General features: G+C 46.3%; 1 protein-coding gene across 6 annotated transcripts; it reads left to right on the top strand.

The window, feature by feature from the left end:
* The first annotated feature begins 4118 nt into the window (after nucleotides 1-4118).
* On the top strand, nucleotides 4119-27263 carry PHYKPL (5-phosphohydroxy-L-lysine phospho-lyase). 6 transcript variants are annotated; one of them, XM_020913422.2, is made up of 13 exons: nucleotides 4119-4199; nucleotides 4972-5090; nucleotides 6384-6543; nucleotides 9227-9301; nucleotides 9907-9994; nucleotides 10072-10188; nucleotides 11669-11751; nucleotides 12001-12226; nucleotides 23423-23577; nucleotides 23986-24075; nucleotides 25784-25914; nucleotides 26519-26598; nucleotides 27029-27263. In XM_020913422.2, the coding sequence occupies exons 1-12, from the start codon at nucleotides 4141-4143 to the stop codon at nucleotides 26566-26568; spliced, it is 1353 nt and encodes a 450-aa protein (XP_020769081.1). In that variant the 5' UTR covers nucleotides 4119-4140; the 3' UTR covers nucleotides 26569-26598; nucleotides 27029-27263. The 6 variants fall into 6 exon arrangements, with proteins under 6 accessions (XP_020769081.1, XP_020769079.1, XP_070321286.1 ...); XM_020913420.2 differs by having other exon boundaries at nucleotides 25784-27263; XM_020913423.2 differs by having other exon boundaries at nucleotides 4129-4199; nucleotides 4975-5090; nucleotides 25784-27263.
* Nucleotides 27264-27286: the final 23 nt, after the last annotated feature.

The following is a 27286-nucleotide window of genomic DNA, read 5'->3' as shown; positions in this document are numbered from 1 at the left end:
ATTCTACATCCCAGTTGGTCCTTAATCCTGAGAGAGGGGTCCAGCAAGTGTGCCCATTTCTCAGGTGGCAAAACCAGGCACATGACGGGGCCTGCCATGATGGTATCCCAGCCTTCTCCCTCCAAGAACTGAGCCCTAAGGAGGCCGTGGTATGAGCAGTACCCCAGGCCCCACCATGTGGCCTCCTAACTAAAAAATAAAAAAACAGGTCCAACCACATGCTGGCTGAGGAGAAGGAATAAGTCAAATCTCTGCCCGTTTCCCTCAGTTTCTGGGAATAAATGGCAGGCCATGCTGCTCAGCCAGTCGTGTGGGTCACCAGGGAAGTCAGTAACATGAAAATGAAGGAAAACACAGAGGGGCTGTGATGACTGACGGAGACCATTGGACATCCAGGTGTCCCTTGGAGCTCCAGCATCACTGCACAGATCTTATCAGTCATCCCTCCAGTATTCTTGGGCTTCCCTGGCGGCTCAGACGGTAAAAAATCTGCCTGCAATGCGAGAGACCTGGATTCAATCCCTGGGTTGAGAAGATCCCCTGGAGGAGAGTATGGCAACCCACTCCAGTGTTCTTCCCTGGAGAATTCCCATGGACGGAGGAGCCTGGCTGTCTACAGTCCATGGGGTCACAAAGAGTTGGACAAGACTAAGTGATTAAACACAGTATAGCACACCACCCAGGTAACTCACTGGATCCCCTCACCAACCTGTAAAGGGCATATGTGGTTGGTATCACTATTTCTGCCTTACACGTGGGGAAAGTGGGGTTCCAAGGAGTTAGTCCCCTACCCAGGGATGCATAGTCAGGATGCGGTAGCAGGCTTGGGGCATCAAACCGAGGTTCTTGGATGTCTTTCAGTTTGTCTTTCCAAATTGTTTGGCAGAGCATGGAGTCTATGGGAAGCACCATGATGCTGGGTGGGCAGAACCTCATGAGAGTAGAAGCCACATGTTCCCCCTTCCCCAGATACCTGGGCGGTGGCGGGGAGGGGGGGGGAACGGGGAGGGGCGGGTCTTTCCTGCTCTTTTGGGCAGGACAGGGCCATTCATGGTCCATTGCTGCCCTCTTCTGGCCTTGTGCTGTATATTCTCAGGTTTTGCAAACTTCCAAATTGAGAGGCTGCAGAGTCCTCCAAGACCTTGGGGTAGGGGCAACAGACTATACAAGAGTGATTGACTTGCTGCGGTCCCAGCAGAGACACGAGGAGCACGCTGCCTTAAAACTGAGGCTTCAGGACTGGGGACCTCATGTTCCCCTGCCAAGAAGGGCAGCTGTGCCTCCAACTACCCCTTCCAGAAGCAAAAGAACACATTTTTGGAGCCCCACTGTGTGCCATAGCATATAAACTAGTCACAAAAATGACTTCCCCCTTTTGCAGATGAAGCTGAGGCCAGAGAGGAATGGGCTTACCCCAGTCTCCGTCCTCCTGATCCCTAGAATACTACCAGAAATGCATGGTTTGCTTTTGGTTACCACGATTGGGGGACACTCCTGGCATTACTGGGTAGGGCCAGGCACATCAAACATCTGAAATGCAAGGGACAGTCCTGCCCATTGATGAACCATCTCAGTGAGAATGCCAATGCTACCTGTGTTGAGAAACACATGCCCTAGCTTCAAATCTTGACTCAGCTATTCCTCTCTTCCCCTGCCCCACTGGCCTCAAAGGTCGGACATGAGAGAATGGGCACAGGAGTGCTTAGCATGGGGCCAGAGGAAGAAAAGAGTGGGCTTTTCTGAGCAGGAAGGGGGAGGCTTCCTGGTGTTGTCCTGCCCCTCTTGTAGATACTTTCAGCCCAGGAAATGGCCAGTCCTGGTCTGACTTCCACCCTCCTGATTCTGGACATCCCAGGAGTGGGTGAGATGTGAGCTGGGCCTGATTGTGGCCTTCTCACCCTCTTCCTCAAAGCTGGAAAAGTTCCTGTGATAACCTGACTTCTCTGAGCTGTCCTGAGTCACAAGACAGGCTTATGTTTGGGCTCAAGACAGGGCCAAAGATAGCCCCTCACAAGACTCTCAGACTCCCTCTGCCAAACAAACACATACACACTAGCATACTCCTGCCTACCTGCTAAGTCGCTTCAGTCATGTCTCTGTGACCCCATGGACTATAGCCCACAGGCTCCTCTATCCATGGGATTCTCCAGGGAAGAATACTGGAGTAGGTTCTTATGCCCTCTTCCAGGGAAATCTTCCCGACCCAGGGATCAAACCCACTTCTTTTATGTCTCCTGTATCAGCAGGTGGATTCTTTACCACTAGCACCACCTGGGAAGCCCACAAGCATACACATTACATATACAAAGCTGGAATTGCACAATGTACAGACATCTATGGGTCTCTCTACCAAAGAAGAGGATCAGATCCATTGAGAAAACCAGTGACCACATTTCATATGCGGCGGGTTGGGGGGTGGGGGGGCGCTTGGCCCTCAGAAAAAAAGTACAGGCCATAAGCAAACTTCCTTGGTTAATTTGGGAGGAATTTTTTTCAAGAATCATACCTAAAGTTTAATTCAGCTTTACATTTAAAATTAAGAAACTTCATTCTGTGTGTGAAGATGAAAAAGTTCTGGAGATGGATGGTGGTGATGAACGCACCTGAGTGTATGCCGTTAATGCCATTGAACTTGTACACTTAAAAATGTTAAAATGGGGACTTCCCTGGTGGCCCAATGGTTAGAATCTACCTTCCACCACAAGAGATGCGGGTTCGATCCCTGGTGGGGGAACTAAGATCCTGCATGCCACAGGGCAATTAAGCCCTCACGCCTCAACTAGAGAGCCTGTGTGCTGCAACTAAGACCCAACATAGCCAAAAATAAAATATTTTTTAAATGTTAAAATGGTAAATTTTGTTGTGTATATGTTACCACAATAATGAAACTCCAAATATTCTTTAATAAACACCTTAAGTAGGAATTCCTTGGCAGTCCACTGGTTAGGACTCAGCACTTCACTGCCGGGACCCAAGTTCAATCTCTGGTTGGGGAACTAAGATCCCACAAGCTGCACAGTGCAGCCAAAAAAAAAAAAAGGCCTTAAGTCTTGGAGAAGAAATGAAGAAATCAGCAATGAGGGGGTGATGAAGGGGTGAAGCAGAAGGCTGAGACTCGTGAAGAGGTGACAAGAAGGACAGCAGGAGCCTCCTCTTTCTCCAGCCTGCTCAGGCCACCCAGCTCAGGCTGCAGCCTCCTGCCCTGGTTCTAGGCTTCACCAGGGCAGAAAGTTCCCGGAGGGGATATCTCTCCGTATCCTGCTTTCCAGTACCTTAGGGGCGTTCTCCTGTCACTCCCTGGAGTTGGGAGTCCAGCCTCCGCTTCACTCTTGCTATGTGTTTAAGAACAGCCGTTTCCCTGTCTGAGCCTGCGTCTCCTGGCCGTGGATAAGGCTCAGGAGGCCTCCTACCTCTCCTTCCACCTAAACACTGTAAGATTCTCATAGTGGTTCTATAGCTCGGGTTCACCCTGCCTGGATTCCAGCAGGAGTCCCAGAGGTCACACCCAGGACCTCCGCGGCCAGCCCCAACAAGTGGCCCTGTGCTCTCCTTCTGCCCTTTCTGCTGCTTCTTCACAGGGCTGTGCAGTGGCGCCCTTTCCGCTGCTCCTGGACTTCGCCTGCCTTGAGACCCGAACCAGGCCGGGTGCCTGTCACACGTTCCCAGGGCAAGCTTATGGCGCATCCCATTTTATGCTCGGGGAGGGAAGGCAACTCAAGGACTGAGCCTGAGGCCCCAGGTGAGGTCTCTCGAAGCGCAGAGCCCCCTCGGGTGCAGGCGCAGCGGCGGGATCACCAGGGTACACTTCCAGAGGAAGGAAACCACAGCGGTCGGGAGCGCGAGGTCAGTGATTTGGAGATTTGTCCGGAAACCAGAGCTGGGGCAGCACTAGGCAAGGCGAGCACAAACCCGGCTTCCGCTCGTGACTGTCTATGGAACTTCGCTGGGGTGAGGAACCCACCAGACTCTAGCCAAATTAATTAAGGAACAAACGCCTAATAGACCGCCTGGGGGCGGGGCCGCGGGGCAAACAGGAGCCCTGAGTCGCTCTTTGCTATGGGCGGGGCCGCTGTTGGGCGTGGCTTTGGGCGGAGCCCGGACGCTCCGCCCGGCGTCCCCCAGCGACGGCCCGCGAGCGCTATGGCGGCGGATCAGCGTGGGAAGGCCGCGACTCTGGCCCTGAGGCGGCGGCTGCTCAGGTACAGAGACAGCGACGTGGGGGCGGCGCGTAAGACGTACGCACGTCCGGCGCGGAGCCTACAGGGCTCCCCTCCGCCCGGCCTCGTCCAGCTCCCGAGCCTACGGCTCCTGAGACCCTGCGGCGTTCAGCCTGTGGCAGGCGGTCGCTTCCTGCGCCTCCCCCGCAGCTGCAGCCGGGCGCCTGGGAAGACCTCGCCCAGTGGTGGCCCGCTCTCCGGACCTGGGGCAGGCCAGACAGTAACCCAGGAAGGGATTGAAAGTCCAGACGAAAGGTGGGGGTGGGGGAGTCGGCTCACAGGCAGCCTTAGAGAAAGTCTACCTTGACCTGTGTCTGAGGGGCTCTTGGTGGGACGTGGAGTGTGAGGCAGCCTTGGGCTAGAGCTTGGGCCTGCAAGCTAGGACCACTAGGGCCGAGAGTCAGCCCTCTTCACACTCCCAGCAAAGAGACACTGCCCTAGGGAGCCCGTGGGTCTGGAGCAGCCCCCTTTTTCCAGAACCCAAGGAACTCTGGGCACATTCATTCAGATATGTATGAAGCCACATAGTCTTCAAATGACTTAAACAGTTTAAGTTTTAGCAACTTCTTAACCCATCCTTCACCTTTCCAGCCCCCTGTGGAGTGGGGAAACTGGAGGCAGGGACACAGCACCTTGCCCTTCAAGCTTTTGTCCTTTCCAGAAACTGGGAAGATGTTGGGGGAGGCCTGTGATGGGTGGATTTCTTCCTTCAGATCTTCAGACATGGCTGTCCATTTGTTGCCTGTCCCTACAGCAGTTCCTGCAGACTCTTTTTTCCTGAGGATCCTATTAAGATTGTCCGGGGCCAAGGGCAGTACATGTATGATGAACAGGGGGCAGAATACATCGATTGCATCAACAATGTGGCTCACGGTCAGTATCATACTTCAAGATGGGGCAGGAGAGGATGCCAAGACAGAACCTAGTTCAGGGGTAATCTTCAGGTTGCAGACAGGCGCAGGGAACTCAGGTTCAACTTAGCCAGCATCCATGTGCAAAGGAAGCCCAGTGTTTCTATGGAAACTGTGGAAACATCCAAACACTCGCTGTGCTAAAATGCTTCCCTGGTGGCTCAGATGGTAAAATGTCTGCAGTGCAGGAGACCGGGTTCAATCCCTGGGTTGGGAGGATCCCCTGAAAGAGGAAATAGCAACCTACTCCAGTATCCTTGCCTGGGAAATCCCACGGATGGAGGGGCCTGGTGGGCCACAGTCCATGGGGTCACAAAGAGTAAGACATGACTGAGTGACTTAACACCACTAAAGCTGTCCTAAACCAGCAGGAGTCAAAGGCCTGAGTCTAGCAGTTCAGTTCCACTTGGAACTGATGGTGAGCTCAGAGAACAGCAATCAGCCTAGCCATGATCAGCAACCCAACAGGACCCTGGCCAGGCCCTGGCAGTCACAGCAAGGCTTTAGCCCTGGTCACCATTTCAGGTCCTGGACTAGGAAACTTAAGTAGGAATCCAGTTAACTAGATGAGGCCACCAGAGCTCGTGGAAGGAAAGGGAGTCCAGTGACCCAGTAGGGAAATTGGAAGTTAGTAGAGCTGAAAGCAGAGGCTTTGGTTCCAGGCTTCCTGTGTTCATATCCCTGTCCTCCACTTACTCCCTTTGTGGTCTTGGGCAAGCTTCAGTCTCTGTTCGGTTTGCACATTTGCAGAATGGACATGATGATCCTAGATACACACTTCCAGATATTTGGAGGGATTGAGTTAATTCATGTAACTTGCTTTGAGTGTGCCTGACACTTGGTGAGCTGCCAGTAATCTTCATTCTCTGGTTATAAGCCTTGGCTGTTGGCAATCATTACCTCCAGCCTCCCTAACTGGTAAAGTCAAGCAGACACTCCGATGCCATCTTCATCCCCGAAATCCCACCCCCCCATCTTTGTCAAGAAGAAGGCCTCAAGAAGCTTCCTTAAGAACATGGGTTTTCTAGATCAGGTTTCTGCCAGAGAACTTTGCCTCCTGCCAGAATCTCAGGGACTCCTTTCTAGGGCTTCCTTTCCAGACTGGCACCTCTGTCTTCAGACTCCCCTCTTTCCTCTGTACCTCTCCCTCCATAACTGCATCTCCTCTAGTTGGGTTTACAGATTGGGGCTGGGGGTGGCCTGGAGGGATTGGCTGCGCGGAGCCAGCCTTATGATAGAGGTGGCCCTCTTGCAGTTGGGCACTGCCACCCTCTCGTGGTCCAAGCAGCACACGAACAGAACCAGGTGCTCAACACCAACAGCCGATACCTGCACGACAACATTGTGGATTACGCACAGAGGCTGTCAAAGACCCTGCCAGAGAAGCTCTGTGTGTTTTATTTCCTGAATTCTGGGTAAGTGCACTATGGTATGGCCAGCCCCCAGCAAAAGAATGAGGCAGTGATTTGCTCACATGGGCAAAACATAGTGTAACTGACTGAGTTGGGGGAGAGGCAGCCCTCAGTGTGTTGGGCACTCACACTTCCCAGCCGCAGGCCCTGCTTCTTCTCTGTCAGATCCAGTTTCCTGTTCTCTTTGTAAGGGGTGTCGTTACCTCCCTTCTAGGATTATTGTTGGGGCTTACCAAGGTAATATGTTCCTTTGTCTGCTCTAAGAATATAGGGGCATGGTGCTGGGAGCTGCAGCCAAAATCGGCTCCATAAGAGCCATAAGAAACAGAAACATCCAAGGTTCTTCAAAGAAATACAAAATGCCAAAGAGGAGTCTTGATCTAGAGGAAAAATACAGAGAATTGTGAGGCATAGAAGCAGTTGGGGGGCCTGGCCTCCTCTGAGAGGGTTGGGGAAGACTTCCCTGAAGAAGTGATGTTAGGCTAAGCGTTGACTGGGGGCTAGCTGGATGAGGAGGAAGAAAGGTTGCTGCCAGCTCCATTTGCAGTATTGTCAAGGTTGGTTACCACACAGAACAGCCTGTGCAAAGGCCCTGTGGCAGGACGAGTATTTGCACCCCAGCACAGTTGAACTGAAAGGCAGCCATTGAGGGAGGGCAGAGGGTGGACGGAGACACTGGGGAGGGAGGCAGGGCCCATCACTCAGGGTTTCTTTAGTCAGGTAAGGTACTTGTTTATCCTCAGAGCATCGGAAAGCCATCAGAGGGCTTTAATCAGGTAAGTGATGTCACCAGGGCTGGAGGAGCGCAAGAATGGACACCATTAGGCACCAGTTCAGTGACTGGGTGACAGAAGATGCTACGCTGGGAGTAGCGGTGGTGGCCAAAATGGCAGGTGAAGGCATGTACATAGAACCTACCCAGTGTGCCCTGGAGAGAAAAGTACAGAGAATAATGAGGCATAGGAGTGGGGAGACCTGGTCTCTTTGCTGCCTTTGTCTTCCTGTGTCTCTCAGTAATACTGATAGTTACCACTCTCTGGAAATGCTTTCTGGTCTTGCTTCCAGAGCATTTCACGCTTCTGGTTTTCTGCCAACTTCTGGCCACTCCTGTCTCCTTTGCCGATTCCTCCCCTTCCATTCCTCAGGACTGGTCTTCTCTGAGCCCCTCTCCCTTCCTGACCTCATCCATTCCCGTGTATTATATATTGTCCACATGCTGCTGACTCCCACATTTGTATCTTAGACCCAGATGTCCCCATGTGTTTCTGCCTCAAGGTTCTAACCACCCACTTGACTTTGGAACGTGTCTAACATCACCTGTCCAAAAGAGACAAGAGCTGATCTACTTCACTAAGACCTGGCGTGGGACCGTGGCATTGGCTCTTCCCGACATTCTCAGGCAGCCTCCCCAGACCTTCCCAAGACGACCGGCTGTCCCTCACCACCACTACCGCCACCACCCTATCTCTCCTGGCAAATGACAGTGGCATGTGCACCTCTGCTCAAGTTAGAAACGCACCCTCCTTCCAGTCCTGCATTAAGCCTATCACATCTGTCTCCATGTTGTCTCCTAACTCCATCTGTCTCTCTCCATCTACATGGCCACCACCTGCTCTCATCTTTGTGTCCTTCTAGTTCTCCTCACTTGCACCTTAGTTGCTTTCTACTCCATTAGATACACAGAGAGGTTTCCTCCTCATATGGGTGCTGAATCATGTCCCTTCTCTGATTAAAACTTTACAGTGGCTTCCTCTGGCACTGAGAAGAAAATCCAGGCCCCTTCTGCAGCCCTACCTGTCTTCCCCACTTCCTCGCTCAGGTTTCTCCTGGCCTTCTTTGTCGTCTTGTGGTTTCCTGAGCTCTTTTCCTTCACAAGGTCTGTGTGTGCTGCTCACTCTGCATAGGAACTTTATCCTCAAGACTCTACAGGTATGGCCTTAGTCAGCTCTGGCTGCCATAGTGAAAACACTGTGTACAAGGTGGCTTAAACAGAAATGTATTGTCTCATAGTTCTGGAAGTCATAATCCAAGATCAAGGTGCTGGCAGGTTTGGTTTCTTTGAGGCCTCTCACCTTGATTTCAGCTGGCAACCTTCTCACTGTCTTCACATGGCCTTTTTCCAATCATGCACAATCCTTGTCTCTCTGTATGTCCAAATGTCTTCTTATAAAGACACCAGTCATATTGGTTTAGGGCCACACAGATGGCCTCATATTAAGTTAATCACCTCTGGAAAGGCCCTGTCTCCAAATATGATCACATTCTGAGATATTAGGAGTTAGGGCTTCAACACATGAATTTTGGGGGACATGATTCAAGCCCCTAACACCCCTTATCAAAGGTAGAGCCCCTTCTAGTTCTTGACGCCCTGGGTCCATTGTAGCACTTACCAAACGATCATGCTGTCTTCGTTTTCGGGCTTTTGTGACACATACTAGAACGTAAGTTCCAAGAGGGCCAGGGCCTGCCTGTCTTACTTTTTTTGCCCCCAGCTCCTAGCACATAGAAGGCATTGATAGCTATTTATTGAATGAATAAGTGAATGACTAACGAATGGTGTCCTAAGAATCTTCTTGCTGCTAGGAGGGTTCCTCCTTTCCCCTCCAGGTTTCTCTGTAGAAAGCAGTTATCCAGGAGGGAAAGCCCTGGACAGCTGTTCAAGAAGCACCCACCTTTTCTGTCATAGGTCAGAAGCCAACGACCTGGCCCTGAGGCTGGCACGCCAGTACACGGGACACTGGGATGTGGTGGTATTAGATCAGTAAGTGCCATTTCCAGGAGCGTGGGCCTGCTGCTTATTGGGAATCAGTGAGGCTCTGACTTTAGGTGCCTTGGGCAGGAAAGATGAGAGGCCTCATCTGGAGAGGATCATGAGGACCTGGCCACAAAGACAGTCCCCATGTGGATACCCAGTGTCTTTTCCCCCCGGCATCTCTTCCATAATGGCAGCTTCTGGGGAGCAGAGAATGCTTTATAAGGTGGTGAGAGTTGGTCCCACATTTTAGGTATTAAAACTGTAACTCCCAGTGTATTGAGTATCTGCTATGTGCAGGACCCAGGCCCAGGGTTAGAGCATTATCACATTTAAAATCACAACCACAAGAGAGAAAGAGCACCCTGCCCCAACTTTACAGAGGAGAGGACTGAACCCAAAGATTTTAACAGTTAGCTACTGTTACATAGCTAAATAGTGGCCTTGCAGGAAGGCTTGCTGACTCTAAGACCTGTGTTCATTCCTGGCCCCAGGACTTGGGGGCTGTGTCAGAAAGCTTGGTCTTGCCTGACTGTTTCCTGAGATGGATGGACAGTTGTCAAGGCCAGGCCAGGAAGTAAAAGCCTAAGTCCTCTCTCCTTTCTCCTCCCCAGTGCTTATCACGGTCATCTGAGCTCCCTGATCGACATCAGCCCCTACAAGTTCCGGGACCTGGATGGCCAGAAGGAGTGGGTCCATGTGGTATGCGCTGCTCACGTGGGCGACGGGTCGGTGCTTGCACCCCAGCCTGGATGACATGGCGCTGTCACTCCCCACAGGCACCTCTCCCAGATACCTACCGGGGCCCCTACCGGGAAGACCACCCCAATCCAGCTGTGGCCTATGCCAGTGAGGTGAAACGAGTGGTCAGCAGCGCACAGGAGAAAGGCAGGAAGGTAACCACATCCATGCAGGTCTGGTCCAGCAAGCCCCAAATGTTGCTTGCCCTGGACTGGATCTTGGGAACCCTGAGAGAAATTGGAACCAGGGCCTGCCCTTTGGGAATCTAGGAGAGGGGTTAATTGTTCAACTGAGAGTTTAGGTAGAGATATATCCTGGACACTACTGGGGTCCAGGGGTCCAGGCTGGACTGATGTGGGTGTGAAGGTGGGCCTGTCAGGGGACAAGCGGGTACTGACTAATTTTAGTAATAGAAGGTAAGTAGGCATTAGCCACTCAAGGCAGGGTAGGAGGTAGACAAGGAAAGACATCTTCAACAGACCAGTGGCCTGTGCAGAAACCATGTGACTGCAGGGTCAGGCTGTGCAGGCAGAAGATAAACCTAGAGAGGCAGGTGGGACCATAGGTCAGAGGACTGCAAGTGCCCTTCTAGCTGAGGGACTGGAGCCTATGAGGTACCTTTACAGAGTTTTAAGAGAGACGGTAATGGGCCCAGGGGATGCTCTTGAATGGTGTCAGTCTGACATGGTGCTGTGCAAAGACCTGATGGCCTGAGCAGTGGGGAGACAAGAGATTGCCTTACCCTGAAGAGCAGCAGCTACAGCAACAGTTGAAGGGAGGCAGCTAGCAACTGGTGTGAAGGCTCTCTAGAAGACTTGCTGAAAGAGTGGCAGCTGAACACAGGATATACAGAAAAGACAGGCCAAAAAGGTTGGCAGAATCAGAGCTGGGAAACTTGGCTTATGCATTTCAGATGCTCTGCACCTCCTTCTATTAAATCAAAAAAGAGATTGCTCTGAAGGTTAGCATGGGTGGGTGGCCAGTTTCCCACCCCACTGGTCCTTTCTTTATCCCAGCAGTAGTCTCTGAAACGGCTCCAAGGCAGAGCAGAGTTTGGAAGTCGTTGTCGTAAGCAAAAGGGTTGGTGATGGGTTTTAAATAGGACATTGAGGAGCTCAGTGTCTGGGTTGAGGCTTTACCCTGGTGGCCAGTGAAGGATGGACTGGAAGAGATGTTCAGTTAGAAAGCAGCTGCAGGAGGGCAAAGTAGAAACTAGCAGATCTGCCCAGAAGCGGAAAGGAGGGTACAAAGATGTTACAGGGATAAGAGTCAGAAGCTGTGCCAGCTGATGGGTGAAGAAGGAGCCTGGATCAAGGATGGGCCCAGATTTCTGTCCTAATTAGGAGGAATGGGATTCACCGTATGGGGGGAGGGAAGGAACAGGTTTATGGGGGAGAAGTCAGTGAATTTCATCTGGAACACACTAAGTACAGGGGGTCTTACCTCCAGGTGGTAAGAATTGATTTGAGGCCTGAAAAATCTACATTGTAGATACTCAGATACGATGTGGACCCCAAAGTGGGGGCACGGTGATAATAGTAACTCATGTTTGGAGCCAGCACTGAGCCAGCATCAGCAGGATGCACCAGCTTGCCACTCAGCCCCACCACAGTGCCATTCCGTTCTCCTCCACAGATTGCAGCATTCTTTGCTGAATCCCTGCCCAGTGTGGGAGGGCAGATCATTCCCCCTGCTGGCTACTTCCCAGAAGTGGCAGGGTGAGTAGGTGGGAGAGGCTGCCTGAGGGTGGGGTCTCCCAGCCTTGCTTCCAAATTCCAACCTCAGCCTGGCCTATTGCCAGTTGTCAAAGTCCCTGAAGAAATGGTGGCTCCCAAAAGGCCAGATATCTGCCTCAGGACCCGACCTTATTTTTGGCAACACCAGGATTCAGAGTCCCAGGACATCTCAGCTCCTGGTTTGCTCCCTCTCACCACAGTCTCCCATCAGCCGTGTGTCCTCTGCCACAGGCACATCCGCAGGGCCGGAGGGGTCTTTGTTGCAGACGAGATTCAAGTGGGCTTTGGCCGAGTAGGCAAGCACTTCTGGGCCTTCCAGCTGCAGGGGGAAGACTTCGTCCCCGACATTGTCACCATGGGCAAGTCCATAGGCAATGGCCACCCTGTAGCCTGCGTGGCCACAACACAAGCTGTGGCCAGGGCATTTGAAGCCACCGGAGTCGAGTACTTCAACACGGTGAGTAAAACCTCCAGACCAGGAAGCACCATGGTAGCTTCTGTGCAAACAAACTCACTGCTGCTCACTAATTTTTTTGTAAATATAATTATTTTTTCATCAATATTAATAGATATAACCCATATAAACAAAACCTTTTCAGCTTCCTCACAAATTTGGGGGAGTATAAAAGGTTCTAAGACCAAAAGTGTGAGAACCACTGCATTATCATTCAATTCTAGTTTTTTCAAATCTTTTTATTAACTTCTGACTTATTGCCACTTTTTCTTTTGATACTTTTTCTGTAAAATATTGTGAGGTGATCTGGTATTTGATTGTTCTATGTGTCCTTAGGAAATTGTGGGTTCTCTAAATGTTGTTTGTCAGACTCTCTGAATGTCTCTTGAGTAACACTTGTTAATTATGTTGTTTGAATCTTCTATATTCTTGCTGGATTTTTTTTTTCTACTTAATCTATTAATAATTAAGTACTGTTTAAATATCACACTATGATGAAAAATGATCAACTTTTTCTCATAATACTATTAATTTTTACTTCAGATATTATGAAGCTATTAAGTGTGTGTGTGGGTGTGTGTATTTTTAGGGGGTGTCATGCCACTTGGCTTGAGGGCTCTTAGTTCCTCTGCCAAGGATTGAACCTGTGCCATTAGCAGTGAGAGCACAGAGCCCTAACCACTGGACTGCCAGGGAATTCCCAGTATATGTATATTTTTGTTTTTGTATGTTCATTGGGAATTGAATCTTTTTCTTGACTGAGTTATAATTAACATTTGTTTCAAATTTACAAGATAATGATTCAGTACTTGTATGAAAGTAGTGAAAGTGTTAGTCACTGATGTCTGACTCTTCACCACCCCATGTACTATAGCCTGCCAGGCTCTTCCTTCCATGGAATTCTCCAGGCAAGAATACTGGATTGGGTAGCCATTCCCTTCTCCAGGGGATCTTCCTGACCCAGGAATCAAACTGGGGTCTCCTGCATTGCAGACAGATTCTTTACCAGCTGAGCTACCAGGGAAGTCCATTGTACAGGCATTACCGCTGTCTTAGTTTTCGTTATTATACATTTTCAATCACCCCCCAAAGCATCCCCATACCCATTAGCAGTCACTTCCTGTTGCTTTCTCTCTGCAAGTCCTAGCAATCACTAGCTTACTTTCTGTCTCCATAGATTTGCCTGTTCTTGACATTTCACATAAGTGGAATCACACAGTATGTGCCTTTTTCTGTCTGACTTCTGTCACATAGCACAATATTTTCAAGGTTCATCCATTCTCATAGCATGAGTCAGTTCTTCATTTCTTTTTATGAGTGAATAATGTTTCATTGTATGAGCATATCGTTTCGTTTATCTGTTCTTCAGTTAACGTTTTAGCTATTTCCCTTCCTTGGTTATTATGAGTAATACTTCAGTTGACCATTCAGTGTGAATGTTTTGGCATGGACACACGCTTTCAATTCTTTTGAGCATATACCTATGAATGAAATTGCTGGGTAACATGGCAACTCTAAGTTTAACTTTGCAAGGAATGAAAGACTTTTTCCAAGCAGCTATACCACTTTACATGCAATGTATGAGGGTTCCAATTTTTCCATATACTCTCCAGCATTTATTTTCTTTTATCATAGCCATACTAGTGAGTGTGAAGTGAGTGTGATTTGCATTTGCCTGATGGCCAGTGGTGTTGAGAATCTTCTGTGCTTATTGACGACACACACACACACACACACACACATTCCAATGTATATGACATATATATTCCAGTATGATGTTGTTCTTATTCAGTTGCTAAGTTATGTCCAACTCTTTGCAACCCCATGGATTGCAGCATGCCAGGCTCTTCTGTCCTCTGCTCTCTCCTAGAGTTTGCTCAAATTCATTTCCATTGAGTTGATGATGCTACCTAACCATCTCATTCTCTGCCACCCACTTTTCCTTTGGCTTACTATCTTTTCCAGCATCAGGTCTTTCCCAGTAAATAGACTCTTCACATGAAGTGTCTGAAGTATTGGAGCTTCAGTTTCAGCATCAGTCCTTCCAGTGAGTATTCAGGGTTGATTTCCTTTAGGATTGACTGGTTTGATCTTGCAGTCCAGAGGACTCTCAAGAGTCTTCTTCAGCATCATAATTCAGAAGCATCAGTTCCTCAGCACTCAGCCTTCTTTATGGTCCCAACTCTCACATCCATACATGACTACTAGAAAAACCGTAGCTTTGACTATACAGATCTTTGTCAGCCAAGTGATGTCTCTGGTTTTTACATATGCTATCTAGGTTTGTCATAGCTTTCCTTCCAAGGAGCAAGTATCTTTTTAATTTCATGGATGTGGTCACAGTCTGCAGTGATTTTGGAGCCCAAGAAAATAAATCTCTCACTGCTTCTACTTTTTCCCTTCTATTTGCCATGAAGTGATGGGACCACATTCCATGATCTTAGTTTTTTAAATGTTGAGTTTCAAATCAGCTTTTTCACTCCCCTTTTTCACCCTCATCAAGAGGTTGTTTAGTTCCTCTTCACTTTCTCCAATTAGAGTGGTATCATCTTCATATCTGAGGTTGTTGATATTTCCCCTGGCAGTCTTGATTCCATCTTGTGATTCATCCAACCCAGCATTTCTCTGATGTACTCTGCATATAAGTTAAATAAACATGGTGAAAATATACAGCCTTGACATACTCCTTTCCCACTTTTGAACCAGTCTGTTGTTCCATGTGTGGCTTTAACTGTTGCTTCTTGACCTGTATACAGGTTTCTCAGGAGACAAGTAAGGTGCTCTGATATTCCCATTTCTTTTAAGAATTTTCCACAGTTTGTTGTGGGCTACACAGTCAAAGGCTTTAGAATAGTCAATGAAGCAGAAGTAGATGTTTTTCTGGAATTCCCTTGCTTTCTCTATGATCCAACAAATACAGGCAGTTTGATCTCTGGTTCTTCTGCCTCTTTGGAACCTAGCTTGTATATCTGGAGGTTCTCGGTTCACATATTGCTGAAGCCTAGCCTCGAGACTTCCCTGGTAGCTCAGGCTGTAAAGCTTTCCACATACTGCTGAAGCCTAGCCTAAAAGATTCTAAGCATAAGTTTGCTAGCATGTGAAATGAGCACAGTTGTTTAGTAATTTGAACATTCTTTTGTATTGACTTTCTTTGGGATTAGAATGAAAAGTGACCTTTTCCAGTCCTGTGGCCACTGCTGAGTTTCTCAAATTTGCTGACATATTGAGTGCAGCACTTGAACAACTTCGTCTTTTAGGATCTGAAATAGCTCAGCTGGAGTTCTGTCACCTCACCAGGTTTTCTCATAGTAATACTGAAGGCCCACTTGACTTCACACTCCAAAGTGTCCAGCTCTAGGCGAGTGACCACACCATCATGATTGTCTGGGCCATTTTGTATAGTTCTTCTGTATGTTCTTGCCACCTCTTCTTAATCTTGTCTGCTTCTGTTAGATCCTTCTGTTACTGTCCTTTATCATGCCTGTCCTTGGTGAATGTTCCCTTGATGTCTCCAGGTTTCTTGAAGAGATCCCTAGTCTTTCCCATTCTATTGTTTTCCTCTGTTTCTTTGCATTATTCATTTAAGAAGGCCTTCTATTTTTTTCCCTAAGAAGGCCTTCTTATCTCTCCTTGCTATTCTCTGCAACTCTGCATTCAGTTGGGTGTATCTTTCCCTTTTTCCCTTGCCTTTCACTTCTCTTCTTTCCTCAGCTATGTGTAAAACCTCCTCAGACAACCACTTTGCCTTCTTGCATTTATTTTTCTTGGAATGGTTTTGGTCACTGCCTCCTGTTCAGTGTTACAAGCCTCCATCCATAGTTCTTCAGGCAGTTTGTCTACCAGATCTAATCCCTTGAATTTATTCATTACCTCCACTGTATAATCATATTGGATTTTTTTTTTTTTTTTTTAGGTCATACCTGAATGGCCTAGTGGTTTTCCCTACATTCTCCAACTTAAACCTGAATTTTGCGATAAGGAGTTGATGATCTGAGCTAGTTAGCTTCAGGTCTTGTTTTTACTGACTGTATAGAGCTTCTCCATCTTTGGCTGCAAAGAACATAATCAGTCTGATTTCAGAGACTGAGTCATCTCTTGGATTGTTCGAAAAGGGTGTTTCCTATGACCAGCATGTTCTTTTGACAAAACTCTGTTAGCCTTTGCCCAGCTTCATTTTGTACTCCAAGGCCAAACTTGCCTGTTATTCCAGGTATCTCTTGACTTCCTACTTTAGCATTCCAATCTCTTATGATGAAAAGGACATCTTTTTTTGGTGTTAGTGCTAGAAGGTGTTGTAGGTCAACTGGTCAACTTCTTTGGCATCAGTGATTGGGCACAGACTTGGATTACTGTGATGTTGAATGATTTGCCTTGGAAACAAACCAGGATCATTCTCTTGTTTTTGAGTTTACACTCAAGTGCTACCTTTCAGACTCTTTGGTTGACTATGAGGGCTACTCCATTTCTTCTAAGGGATTCTTGCCCATAGTAGTAGATATAATGGTCATCTGAATTAAATTTGCCCATTCTTGTCTATTTTAGTTCACTGATTCCTAAGATGTCAACATTCATTCTTCCCATCTCCTTCTTGACCATGTCCAATTTACCTTGATTCATGGACCTAACATTCCAGGTTCCTGTGCAGTCATTCTTTATAGCATCAGACTTTACTTTCACCACCAGAAACATCCATGACTGAGTGTCATTTCCACTTTGGCGCAGCTGCTTCATTCCTTCTGGAACTATCAGTAATTAGTAAATTAGTAATTAGTAAAGAGCCCTCTGCTCTTCCCAGTAGCATATTGGACACCTTCCAGCCTGGGGGCCTTATCTTCCAGTGTCATATCTTTTTGCCTTTTCATACTGTTCATGAGGTTCTCATGACAAGAATACTGGAGTGGGTTGCCATTTCCTCCTCCAGTGGACCACATTTTGTCAGAACTGTTCACTATGACCTGTCTCTCTTGGGTGGCCTTACAAGGTGTGGGGCCATAGCTTTATTGAGTTACACAAGCCCCTTTGCCATGACAAGGATGTGATTCATGAAGGAGATTCCAATATATGTGACATATATATTTGAAAGAATATATCCTTTGCACATTTTTTAATTGGGTTACTTATCTTTTTTTTTTTTTGGCTGAGTTTAAGAGTTCTTTATGTATCCTAAATACTAGATTCTTATCAAACATAAAATATTTCTCCCTTTGAGTTGTCTTCTTTTGAACCACAAAAGTTTTTAATTTTGATGAAGTCCAGTTTATTTTTTCTGATTGCTTGTACTTTGGAGTCATAGCTAACAAACCATTACCTAATCAAAGATCAAGAGGATTTACACCTATATTTTCCTCTAAGAATTTTCTAGTTTTAGTACTTATATTTAGGTCTTGGATCCACTTTGAACTAATTTTCAGATGGTATGAGCTGGAGTTACTCGACTTTGCATCCAGTTGTCCCAGTACCTTTTTGCTGAAAAGACTATTCTTTGTTATATTTTACCCCATTAAGTGGTCTTAGCACCCTTGTCGGGAATCAATCAATCATAAATATATGGATTTAATGGTTTCTTTATGAACTTTCAGTTCTGTTCTGTTGATCTGTATATCTACCCTCTTGCCAGGTGCACACAGTCTAGACTACTATACTTTGTAGTATGTTTTAAAATCAAGAACTGTTAGTCCTCCAGTCTTTGTTCTTTTTGAAGATTGTTTTATCTATTCTGGGTCCCTTGCATTTCATTGTGCATTTTCAGAATCAGCCTGTCCGTTTCCACTAAAAAAGCAGCTTGGAGTTTGATAAGCGATTGCATTGAAGCTGTAGATCAATTTGGAGAGTATTGCCATCTTAGCAGTATTGTCTTCTAATCTATAAACATATCTGTCCATTTATGTAGGTCTTTGATTTTTTTTCAGTTATGTTCATAATTTTCTTCATAAAATGATGAAAAAAAATTTTTGGCTGCACTACACAGCATGCAGGATCTTAGTTCCCTGACCTGATATCAAAACTGCACCCCCTGTAGTGGAAGCATGGAGTCTTAACCACTGGATTGCAGGGAACTCCCTGTAAAAGTCTTGAACTACTTTTATTAAATTTACTCCTAAGTATTATTTTTCATGGCTTTATAAATGGAATTGTTTTCTACATCTTACTTTAAGATTCTTCATTTATGGTATATAGAAATATAGATGATTTTTGGATATCAGTAACTGAATGCACTTATTAGCTCTAATAGTTTTTTACAGATTCTTTAGAATTTTCTATGTACAAAGTCATGTCATCTGTGAATAGAAATAGTTTACTTGTACCTTTCCATTCTGAATGCCTTTCTTTTTCTTCCCTGATTGCCCTAGAATCTCCAGTATAATGTTGACTAGAAATTGCAAGGGTAGACATCTTGTCTTGTTCCTAATCTTAGGGAAATACATTCAGTCTTTCACCATCAGGTATAATATCAGCTGTGAGTTTTTCATAGAAGCTTTTTATCAGGTTGAAGAAGTTCCTTTTTTTCCTAATTTGTTGAGAGCTTTTATAATGAAAGGCTGGGCTGGTTTTGGGTTTTTTTTTGCTATATTGGGTCTTAGTTGTGATCTACAGGTTTTTCTAGGGCACAGGCTTCTCTATAGTTGTAGAGTGCAGGCTCCAGAGCATACAGGCTTAGTAGTTGTGGCACATGCTTAGTTGCTCCACAGCATGTGAGATCTTAGTTCCCCAACCAGGAAGCAAACCCATGCTCCCTGCTTTGGAGAGCAAATTCTTAACCCCTGGACCACCAGGGAAATCTGGAAAAGCTGTTGGGTTTTGTCAAATTCTCTTTCTTCATTTATTGTAATGATACATGTGATTTTTTTTTTGTCCTTCCTACTATTAATATGGTTAATATTTACATTCCTGAGATTAAACCCACATGATCATGATGTATAACCCTTTTTATATGTTGCCAGATTCAGTTTGTTGTTATACTTTTGGAGGATTTTACATCAAGTTCTTAAGAGATACTGATCTATAGTTTTCTTGGGCTATCTTTGTCTGGTTTTGGTATCAGAGTAATACTGGTTTCAAAAAATGAGGCAAGAAGTGGTCATGCCTTGTCTCTCTTCTGGAAGACTTTCTGAAAAGATTGGTGGTAATTCTTTAAACATTTTGGTAGAATTCACCAGTGAAACCATCTGGTTCTAGGCTTTGCTTTGTGGGATTTTTTAAATTACTAATTAGTTGCTTTTACTTGCTTCATGTCTATTCAGATTTTCTATTTCTTCTCAAAGCAGTGTTAATACTTTTTATCTTTCTGGGAATTTGTCTATTTCATTGAAGTTATCTAGCTTGTTGACATATGTTCTTATTATTCCCTATACTCCTTTTTACTTGTATAAGATTGGCAGTGATATGTCCTCATTCATTCCTGATCTTCATAATTTGACTCATTTTTATCTTGGTCAGTCTAACTGATGTCTGTCAATTTTGTTGATTTTCTCAAGGAATCAGTTTTTGGTTTTGTTGATTTTTTTTTTCTGTTGTTTTTCTGTATTTCTGTTTATTTCCACTATATAGTCTTTATGATTTCCTTTCTTTTTGCTTTGGGTTTAGTTTGCTCTTCTCTTTTGTACTTTCTTAAAGTGGAAGTGTTCATTTGAGTTTTTTTAACAAAAGTATTTACAGATACCAAGTTTTCTGTAAGCAGTACTTTTATTGCATCCCATGAGTTTAGGTATGTTGTGCTTTTTTCCTTTATCTCTAAATATTTCCTAATCTTCCTATGACTTCTTTGACCCATTGCTTAAGTTAATTTCTACATATTTTTTAGTTTTTCAGTGTTCTTTGTTTCTAGTTTCATTCTGCTGTGGTGAGAAAAGATGCATTCTAGGATTTCAGACTTTTAAAATATATTAACACTTGTTTTATGGCCTAATATATATAGTCTATCATGGAGAGTGTTCCATATGCACTTGAGAAGAGGATTTATGCTGCTTTTTTGAAGTGGAGTGGTCTGTATATAATCTGTTAGATCTAACTGGCTTATAGTGCTGTTCAGGCTTATTTCCTGGTTGTTCTGTCTAGCTTATTATTGAAAATGAAAGATTGAACTCCAACTATTTTTGTTGAGCTCTGTATTTCTCCTTTGAGTTCAGTTTTTGTTTCATGTATTTGGGGGCTGTTTTATCATTATAAAATGTTTTTCTATGTTGCTAATAGCAGTTTTAATCATGCAGGTCTTTTATGTCTGATATAGCCACCCCAACTCTCTTGGTTTCTGTTTGCATGGCATACATTCACTCTCACTTTCAACCTACTTGTGGATTTGAGTTACTATCTGATGTCCTTACACTGAAGAAATACTGTTGGTATTTCATGTAAAGTAGATCTGCTGCTGACAAATTTTTTCAGTTTTTTGCTTATCTAGAATTATCTTAGTTTTTCCTTTATCTGTTTTGAATTTTTTTTCCCACACCATGTGGCTTGCGGGATATAGGCTGTTAGTTTCCCTGCAGGGATTGAACTCAGGCCCTTGGCAGTGAGAACGCGGAACTCCTAACCATGTGAGAACTCCTAACCATGGGACCGCCAGGGAGTTCCCATCTCCTTTATATTTGATGGATACTTTTACTTTTGAATTCTGGACTGAATATTTTTCTTTCATCACTTTGAATAGGTCATCCCACTGTCTTCTGGCCTTTAGGGTTTCCAAAGGGCTTCCCTGGTAGCTCAGTAGTAAAGAACCTGCTTGCCAATGCAGGAGATGCAAGTTTGATCCCTGGGTTGAGAAGATCCCCTGGAGAAGGAAATGGCAATCCACTCCAGTATTCTTGCCTGAGAAATCCCATGGACAGAGGAACCTGGCGGGCTGCAGTCCATGGAGTCACAAAATTTTGAGTCAGACATGACTTTGTGACTAAAAAACAACAACGGTGAGGAATCAGCTATTAATCTTGTTCAGGATCTCTCGTATGGGCATTTAGAAAAAAGCCTGAACATGCACGTAGCATGGGGTATGAACATATCCCTGCACATCTGCATGGCTTTTCAAATGCCCAAGACTATGGGCACTTAGGAAAAAGCCCAGGGCTTTTTTCATTTTCCTTCTATTGTTCCTCTGTGGTGACCTTGTGGAAAAGACCTATCTGTTATGCTAGTTCAGCATGTTGACCAGGCCACAATTCTAAACCAAAGATGCTGTGGGTAGGGACTTTGCTGGCAGTCCAGTGCTTAAGACTTCACCTTACAATGCACGGGCTTGATCTCTGGTCAGGGAGCTAAGATATCCCGCATTCTTCTAGGCGAGAAAACCAAAACATAAAACAGAAGCAATACCGTAACAAATTCAATAAAGACTTTAAAATTGTCCACATCAAAAAAAAAAAACAACACTGAGTGGAACATAACACCTTGTAATGAGTTCACAGTTGGTAATAATATACAGTTAGTAACCTCAATTCATCCCCTGTGTCTGTTCCACATATAATTTGTTGTGACATTATCAGAAAGCTGCTTCATAGCAGAATCACATAGGAAGGTGTTTATGATCTCAGGTATGAGATTCTGCATACAAATTTCCAAGATGGTCTACAGGATACCACTACATACCCATCAGAATGGCTGCAATTAAAAATACCACAATCCCAGATGTTTTTGAGGATGTGGAGCTACTGGGATTTCATAGACTAATGGTACAAGTGTAATATGGTAACAACCACTTTGGAAAACAGTTTCACATTTTTTATAAAGTTAAATATACATTTATCAAGCAGTCTAGCAGTGCCATTCCTAGGTATTTACCTAAGAGAAATGAAACCATATGTTAACAAAAAGACTTTATTATAAATTCATAAGTTTTATTCATAAATAGACAGAAATCAAAATAAGCCGAGTCTATCAATAGGAATTTGGATAAACAAATTGTAGTATGTCTATACAATGGAATACTATACAGCCATAAAATGAACAAACTACCAATACACACATTATGGATAAGTTTTTAAAAACATTGAGCAAAAGCTAAGCACAAAAGTGTTCATATTTTGTGATTCTATTCATATAACATTCCAGAAAAGGCAAAACTGGTGAGAAAGCAGGTCAGTGGTTACCTGGGCCAGTAGTGGAGGGACCACGAGGAAGTTTGGGGAATGGTGGAAATGTTTTGTATCTTCATGGTAGTGGAGTTTCTACAAGTATATACACTTGTCATGTGAGTCAGACACAACTGAGCAACTAAGCATAGATTTGTCAAGTCACACTGAACTATATACACTTAAAATATATGCAGTTTATTGTATGTACATGCTAAGCTGCTTCAATCATGTCCAGCTCTTTGCGAACCTATGGACTCTAGCCCACCAGGCCCTTCTGTTATGGAAGTCTCCAGGCAAGAATACTGGAGTGCGTTGCCAGGCTCTCCTCCAGGGGATCTCCCTAACCCAGGGATCTTATGTCTCCTGCATTGGCAGGTGGGTCCTTTACCACTAGCACCACCTGGGTATGTATACTATACCTCAGTAAAGGTTTTAAGATACACTTTAAAAAAAAAAAGTGGTCTGTAGGAGGTCCCCTAGCCAGATAGGCTAGGTTTGTTTTAAGTGAGACATAACATTTTTATGTGAAGTCCCTTCTTTTAAGACATTAGTACCTAATTCAAAACCTTTAATTATGTCACAGAAGCCGAACAAAATGAATCCTCAGGCTCCATGTGGCTCACAGGCAGCCAGCTTGTGGTCTGCGCCCTAAAATCTGCCTTGAGCTCAGCCAGTAAACCTGTGAGCTGAAATTACACAGAGTGACTTTTCCTGGGTGTGGCTCTGGCATGTTGCTCTTGATTCTCCTTGAAAGAGGTGATGGGTAGTAAAATGAAGTGGGTCTGGGTCCAGTCCATGAGATGGGACCCGGAAACCTTTTGACAAAAACCAGCTCTTTGGGAATGCCCAGAACACCCTCTGTTCTGATTTTTGCATCTTCCTGGGGATCCTACTACATCCCTGGCTTTCTTACTGGATCCCTGCTAATGCATCTCCATCGTCCTGGAAAGGCAGGACGATCCATGGGGGCCTCAAGAGAACTCCATATACTGCCCAGAACACTTGAGTCCTTATGGGTTCATACCTGTCCTCATCTGCCTTTGGAATGTGTGTGGCAGTTTTGCTGCCCTTCACGCTCCCTGGGGCATGGCCCACTCTGCTGGGCACCTGAACTGCCCTTTGTCCCCTGGCTCAGTTTGGGGGCAGCCCAGTGTCCTGTGCTGTGGGGCTGGCCGTCCTGGATGTCTTGGAGAAGGAGCAACTGCAGGCTCACGCAGCCTGTGTGGGCAGCTTCCTGATGGAGCTCCTCGGACAGCAGAAAGCCAAACATCCCATTCTTGGGGACATCAGGTGAGGCTGAGAACAGCAGTCATTATCTGCCACGGGCCTGGTATGGTTCCTTCATTCACCTTGTCACCCCCACCTGGGATGGTGGCAACTTTTATCTCCACAGAGAAGGAACTGAATTTGAAGCACCTATAGGTGCTGTTGCCCAAGATGGCACCTGGCGGGAGGTGGGGTGGTGAAGCCAGAATCAAACTTTACTCTGTCCACACTGAGGGTTCCTCCCTCAGTTAGTTCCTGGAACTGTTTCACCACCCTCCAAGGGTTCCTGCAACTCTCAGCCTCCCTGGGAGGTAGAGTTGTGGGCCCTGATCAGCTTTCTGACAGGGGCTTGGCTGAGACTCAGGCAGAGGGTGAAAGCAAGGACCTTGGTCCCTCAAGCCCTGTCTCCTGAGATGTCACCTTCTGCTCCAGGGGTGTTGGGCTCTTCATTGGTGTGGATCTGATCAAAGATGAAGCCACAAGAATGCCAGCAACCGAAGAGGCTGACTACGTGGTGTCCAGGTATTTTTTCCTTGAAACAAGTTGCCTTTGTAGTGTCTACTGCTCTGACTAGGAAAGAGCTCCTCCCTTGCCTCTCCTTTTTGGCCCATGCCCCCAGACATGCTGGGCCCACAGAGTGCAGGCCATTCCCAGCCTGAGCAGCCACTTCGAACAAGACAGTGCCAAGCTGCTGGAGCTCTCAAACCCAGGCAGCCACAACCCTGTGTTTCACAGCCCCAGGCTGCCTGAGAGAAGCAGCTTCTCCAGAGCCATAGTTGGGGCTGTGGCAGAACCAGATTCCCTGATACTAGAGGTTTTCAGGTAGACTCCTGCTCCTCATCTGGGTGGGGAGTGTCTAGAGGACTCGGCATCTCAAGACTCAGAAGCCCTCACCCCCAGCCCTGGTTTGCATGTTCCCTTGAGCCCCAGGACCCTTTCCTTCTTGTTTAGTTATCCCCTTTCTTCCATTCTTCACTCCTACCCACTTCTCCCAACCTTGGAAAACCCATCTACTGTTTGATGTGTGTTCTTATTCAAGTTGTAAAATGTGCATCCTTCTGTTTTGAATTCATACAAACTGTGTGGATGTAAAAATCTCTCCACATGGTTTTGGAGGCTGACCCCTCCTGCATGGCCGCCCAGCCCCTGCCTTCTTTCTGCTGGTGAGCACATCCACCAGCTTGCCCATCGATTCTCTCAGGGAGCCTCAGGACTTCAGAATGATCTCTGGGAAGGAAGGGGCCAGCTCTTCAGCCAAGCCTGACTGCCTCCATCTTACAACCACCCCTCTCTGCATCCCACCCCAGCCCAATGTAGTTTCTCCAGCTGAGTGAGTGAAAGCAGTCCCAGTGTTTCACTGGCAGTCACCCTGCTAGTAGGAGCCAGAGCTGGATTTGAAGTCAGAACCTCATCTTTCAAGCATGGCTGTTGTCAGTGCCAGGAAGACTGGGACGGGATAAGAGAGCGAGAGGCAGGCTGAGGACACTGCTCCTAACAAGACTTACATAAAAGTAATAAATCTAAAAATGAGCAGGGGTCAGAGAATGTAAATACAGTCATATCACATCCCTTCTCTGAGAGGCCAAAATACCTTCCTGGGTTAAAAGTATAAATGTGGACTATTAAAAGTTATTACTAGGTACCAATGATAATGCTGAACAGAGTAATCTTCTAAAAAGAACTGGAAATTAAAACTGAATACTCCAGTCTGGAGTTAGAAGATAATCTGGGGGTAGGGTAGAGAAGGGGTTGGCAGGAGTTAATGAAGCTAGGCTACGTGAATTCACTGCACTCTTCTATTTGTGAATGCTGGACCCTTCCTATAAAAAAAGCTAAACCATGCATGACATAAACCATACATCAAAATGGAAAAAGCAGGGGATCTTGACATCCACATTGTTGCCCCATGACCATTCTGTTTGGCTTACAGTGGGCCTCTAGGGATGGATGAAGCAAGACCCCTGCTCTGGGTGGGGGTGGCAGCAGGCTCAGGGCCAGGTACAGGGCACCTCAGATGGGGGTGCTGTGCTTGTCTTTCATGCTGGGCCATAAAGTTGGGCAGGAAATCTGGGTGGGGGTTGGCCAGTGCTGTTATTTTAGTGGGAACTGGCTTATGGTGGGTTCTGAGAGCAGTATGGCTGCCAATACCAGGCTGAGAAAAGTCTGGAAGATCTATAGGACGTGCCCTTGGCTGGTGGGCAACAGGTCCTGCTGTGTCCTACCTTTACAGGCTAAAGGAAAACTACATTTTGTTGAGCACCGACGGACCTGGGAGGAATGTCCTTAAGTTTAAGCCCCCGATGTGTTTCAGCTTGGAAAACGCACGACACGTGGTAGCAAAGCTAGATGCCATCCTGACAGGTGAGCCTGGAGGCCAAGGGGCAGCTGATAATGTTCTAGAATCTAGCCTGGAGTCACAGCCTCCCAGTATGCCCAGGGACAGGCGTCTAATAGCTGAGCCAGATGTCTTCTGAGCAGTGCAAGGAGTGGGGAGCTGGAGTTGAAGTGGAGGCCTATTCCTGCCTGTGCCCCCAAAACTCAGAGCCCTGGGCAGGCACCCAGTGTGGCGTGCAGGACAAGGGAAAGCAGGGCTGGACCCATCAGAACCACAGTGGGAGAGTTCCATTATATCTTAGAGCTTCTTAGACCCTCATAGCTTCCCTGAGACAGGTGGCAGCAGCTTTGTTTTTCAGCTAAGTGGCTAAAATGAGATATGTGCTCAGGACTGATTCAATGAGAAATCCCTTTCCACATTGCTAATCATTTAGAAAAGTCAAGGTCTCCCCTGTAGACTCCCCTACCGCCCAGGGACAACCACCCCACCATCCCTGACCAGATTACTTTACTACTGTACTGCCCCCAGATCTCCCTAGTAGAGACATTTGGAGGTGGAACGGGACCTGCTGGGAGAAGGGAATGTATTTTTGAAGGTGGACCATTTGAGTGGTCCTGTGTTATTTTTCAGACATGGAAGAGAAAGTGAGAAGTTGTGAGACCCTGAGGCTCCACTCCTGAGGCAGCCCTGCTGAGGTGTCTTTTCTCTAGGTAGGTGGCCTTGCTTCTTGTTCCCAGAAGACCCAGAACTGGCTTCCTTACCATCCATCAGCAGCTCCTATGTTTGTTCCAAGTGGTTTACCTTTCTCACAGGTTAATTTCAACACTGGGAGGCTCTGGGTGCCTTGAGCTCCACATCCCTCACCCCTGAAAATCTTGAGTCCTTAAGTTTGCATTTGATAGCTATTTCCTTCCCCAGCCAGTTCCTCTGTAAGATACAGAATTTTTGTGAGGCTTTATCCACCTGGCCCCAGACAAGTGCTGCATCTTAAAACCAGCTCTTAGGTCTCAGTCACTAGATTTGGGGTGCTCCAGCCAAGCCAGCAAATATCACTGCCAGATGGGGCTGTTACAGGACAACCAGGAGGGACACTGTTGCCCAGATCCAGCTGGTCCTTTGTGTATCCCCTCTTGTCTTTAGGTTTCACAACTTTGCTGGGAGAGAATCCCATTTTCAATGGCAAGTCGAGACAGGTGTTCCAGGGTGCTCCAGACTCCAACTGGCCTGGGCCAGCATCCCCACTGAAGGTGGTAACCCTCACTGTACTGTCTTCACCTCTTTGAACAACTGCCTCAAACCTCTGCCACTCCACTTTCTTTAAAGCTACACAAGTCCTAAGCAGGGCCAAGTCATTAAAGGAAACTAATCGAAGATGTAGACAGTGTGTGGTTATGCCTG

Source organism: Odocoileus virginianus, chromosome 3 (genome assembly GCF_023699985.2).
Source record: "Odocoileus virginianus isolate 20LAN1187 ecotype Illinois chromosome 3, Ovbor_1.2, whole genome shotgun sequence".
Lineage (NCBI taxonomy): Eukaryota > Metazoa > Chordata > Mammalia > Artiodactyla > Cervidae > Odocoileus > Odocoileus virginianus.
Note: the sequence above shows the minus strand (reverse complement) of the source record. Positions and strands in the feature narration are given on the sequence as shown.

Coding starts and splice junctions, on each gene's coding strand:
- PHYKPL (XM_020913420.2), top strand. CDS start 4,141: ATGGCGGCGGATCAGCGTGGGAAGGCCGCGACTCTGGCCCTGAGGCGG. Junction 10,189..11,668: donor CACAGGAGAAAGGCAGGAAG/GTAACCACATCC, acceptor TCTCCTCCACAG/ATTGCAGCATTCTTTGCTGA. Junction 11,752..12,000: donor TACTTCCCAGAAGTGGCAGG/GTGAGTAGGTGG, acceptor CCTCTGCCACAG/GCACATCCGCAGGGCCGGAG.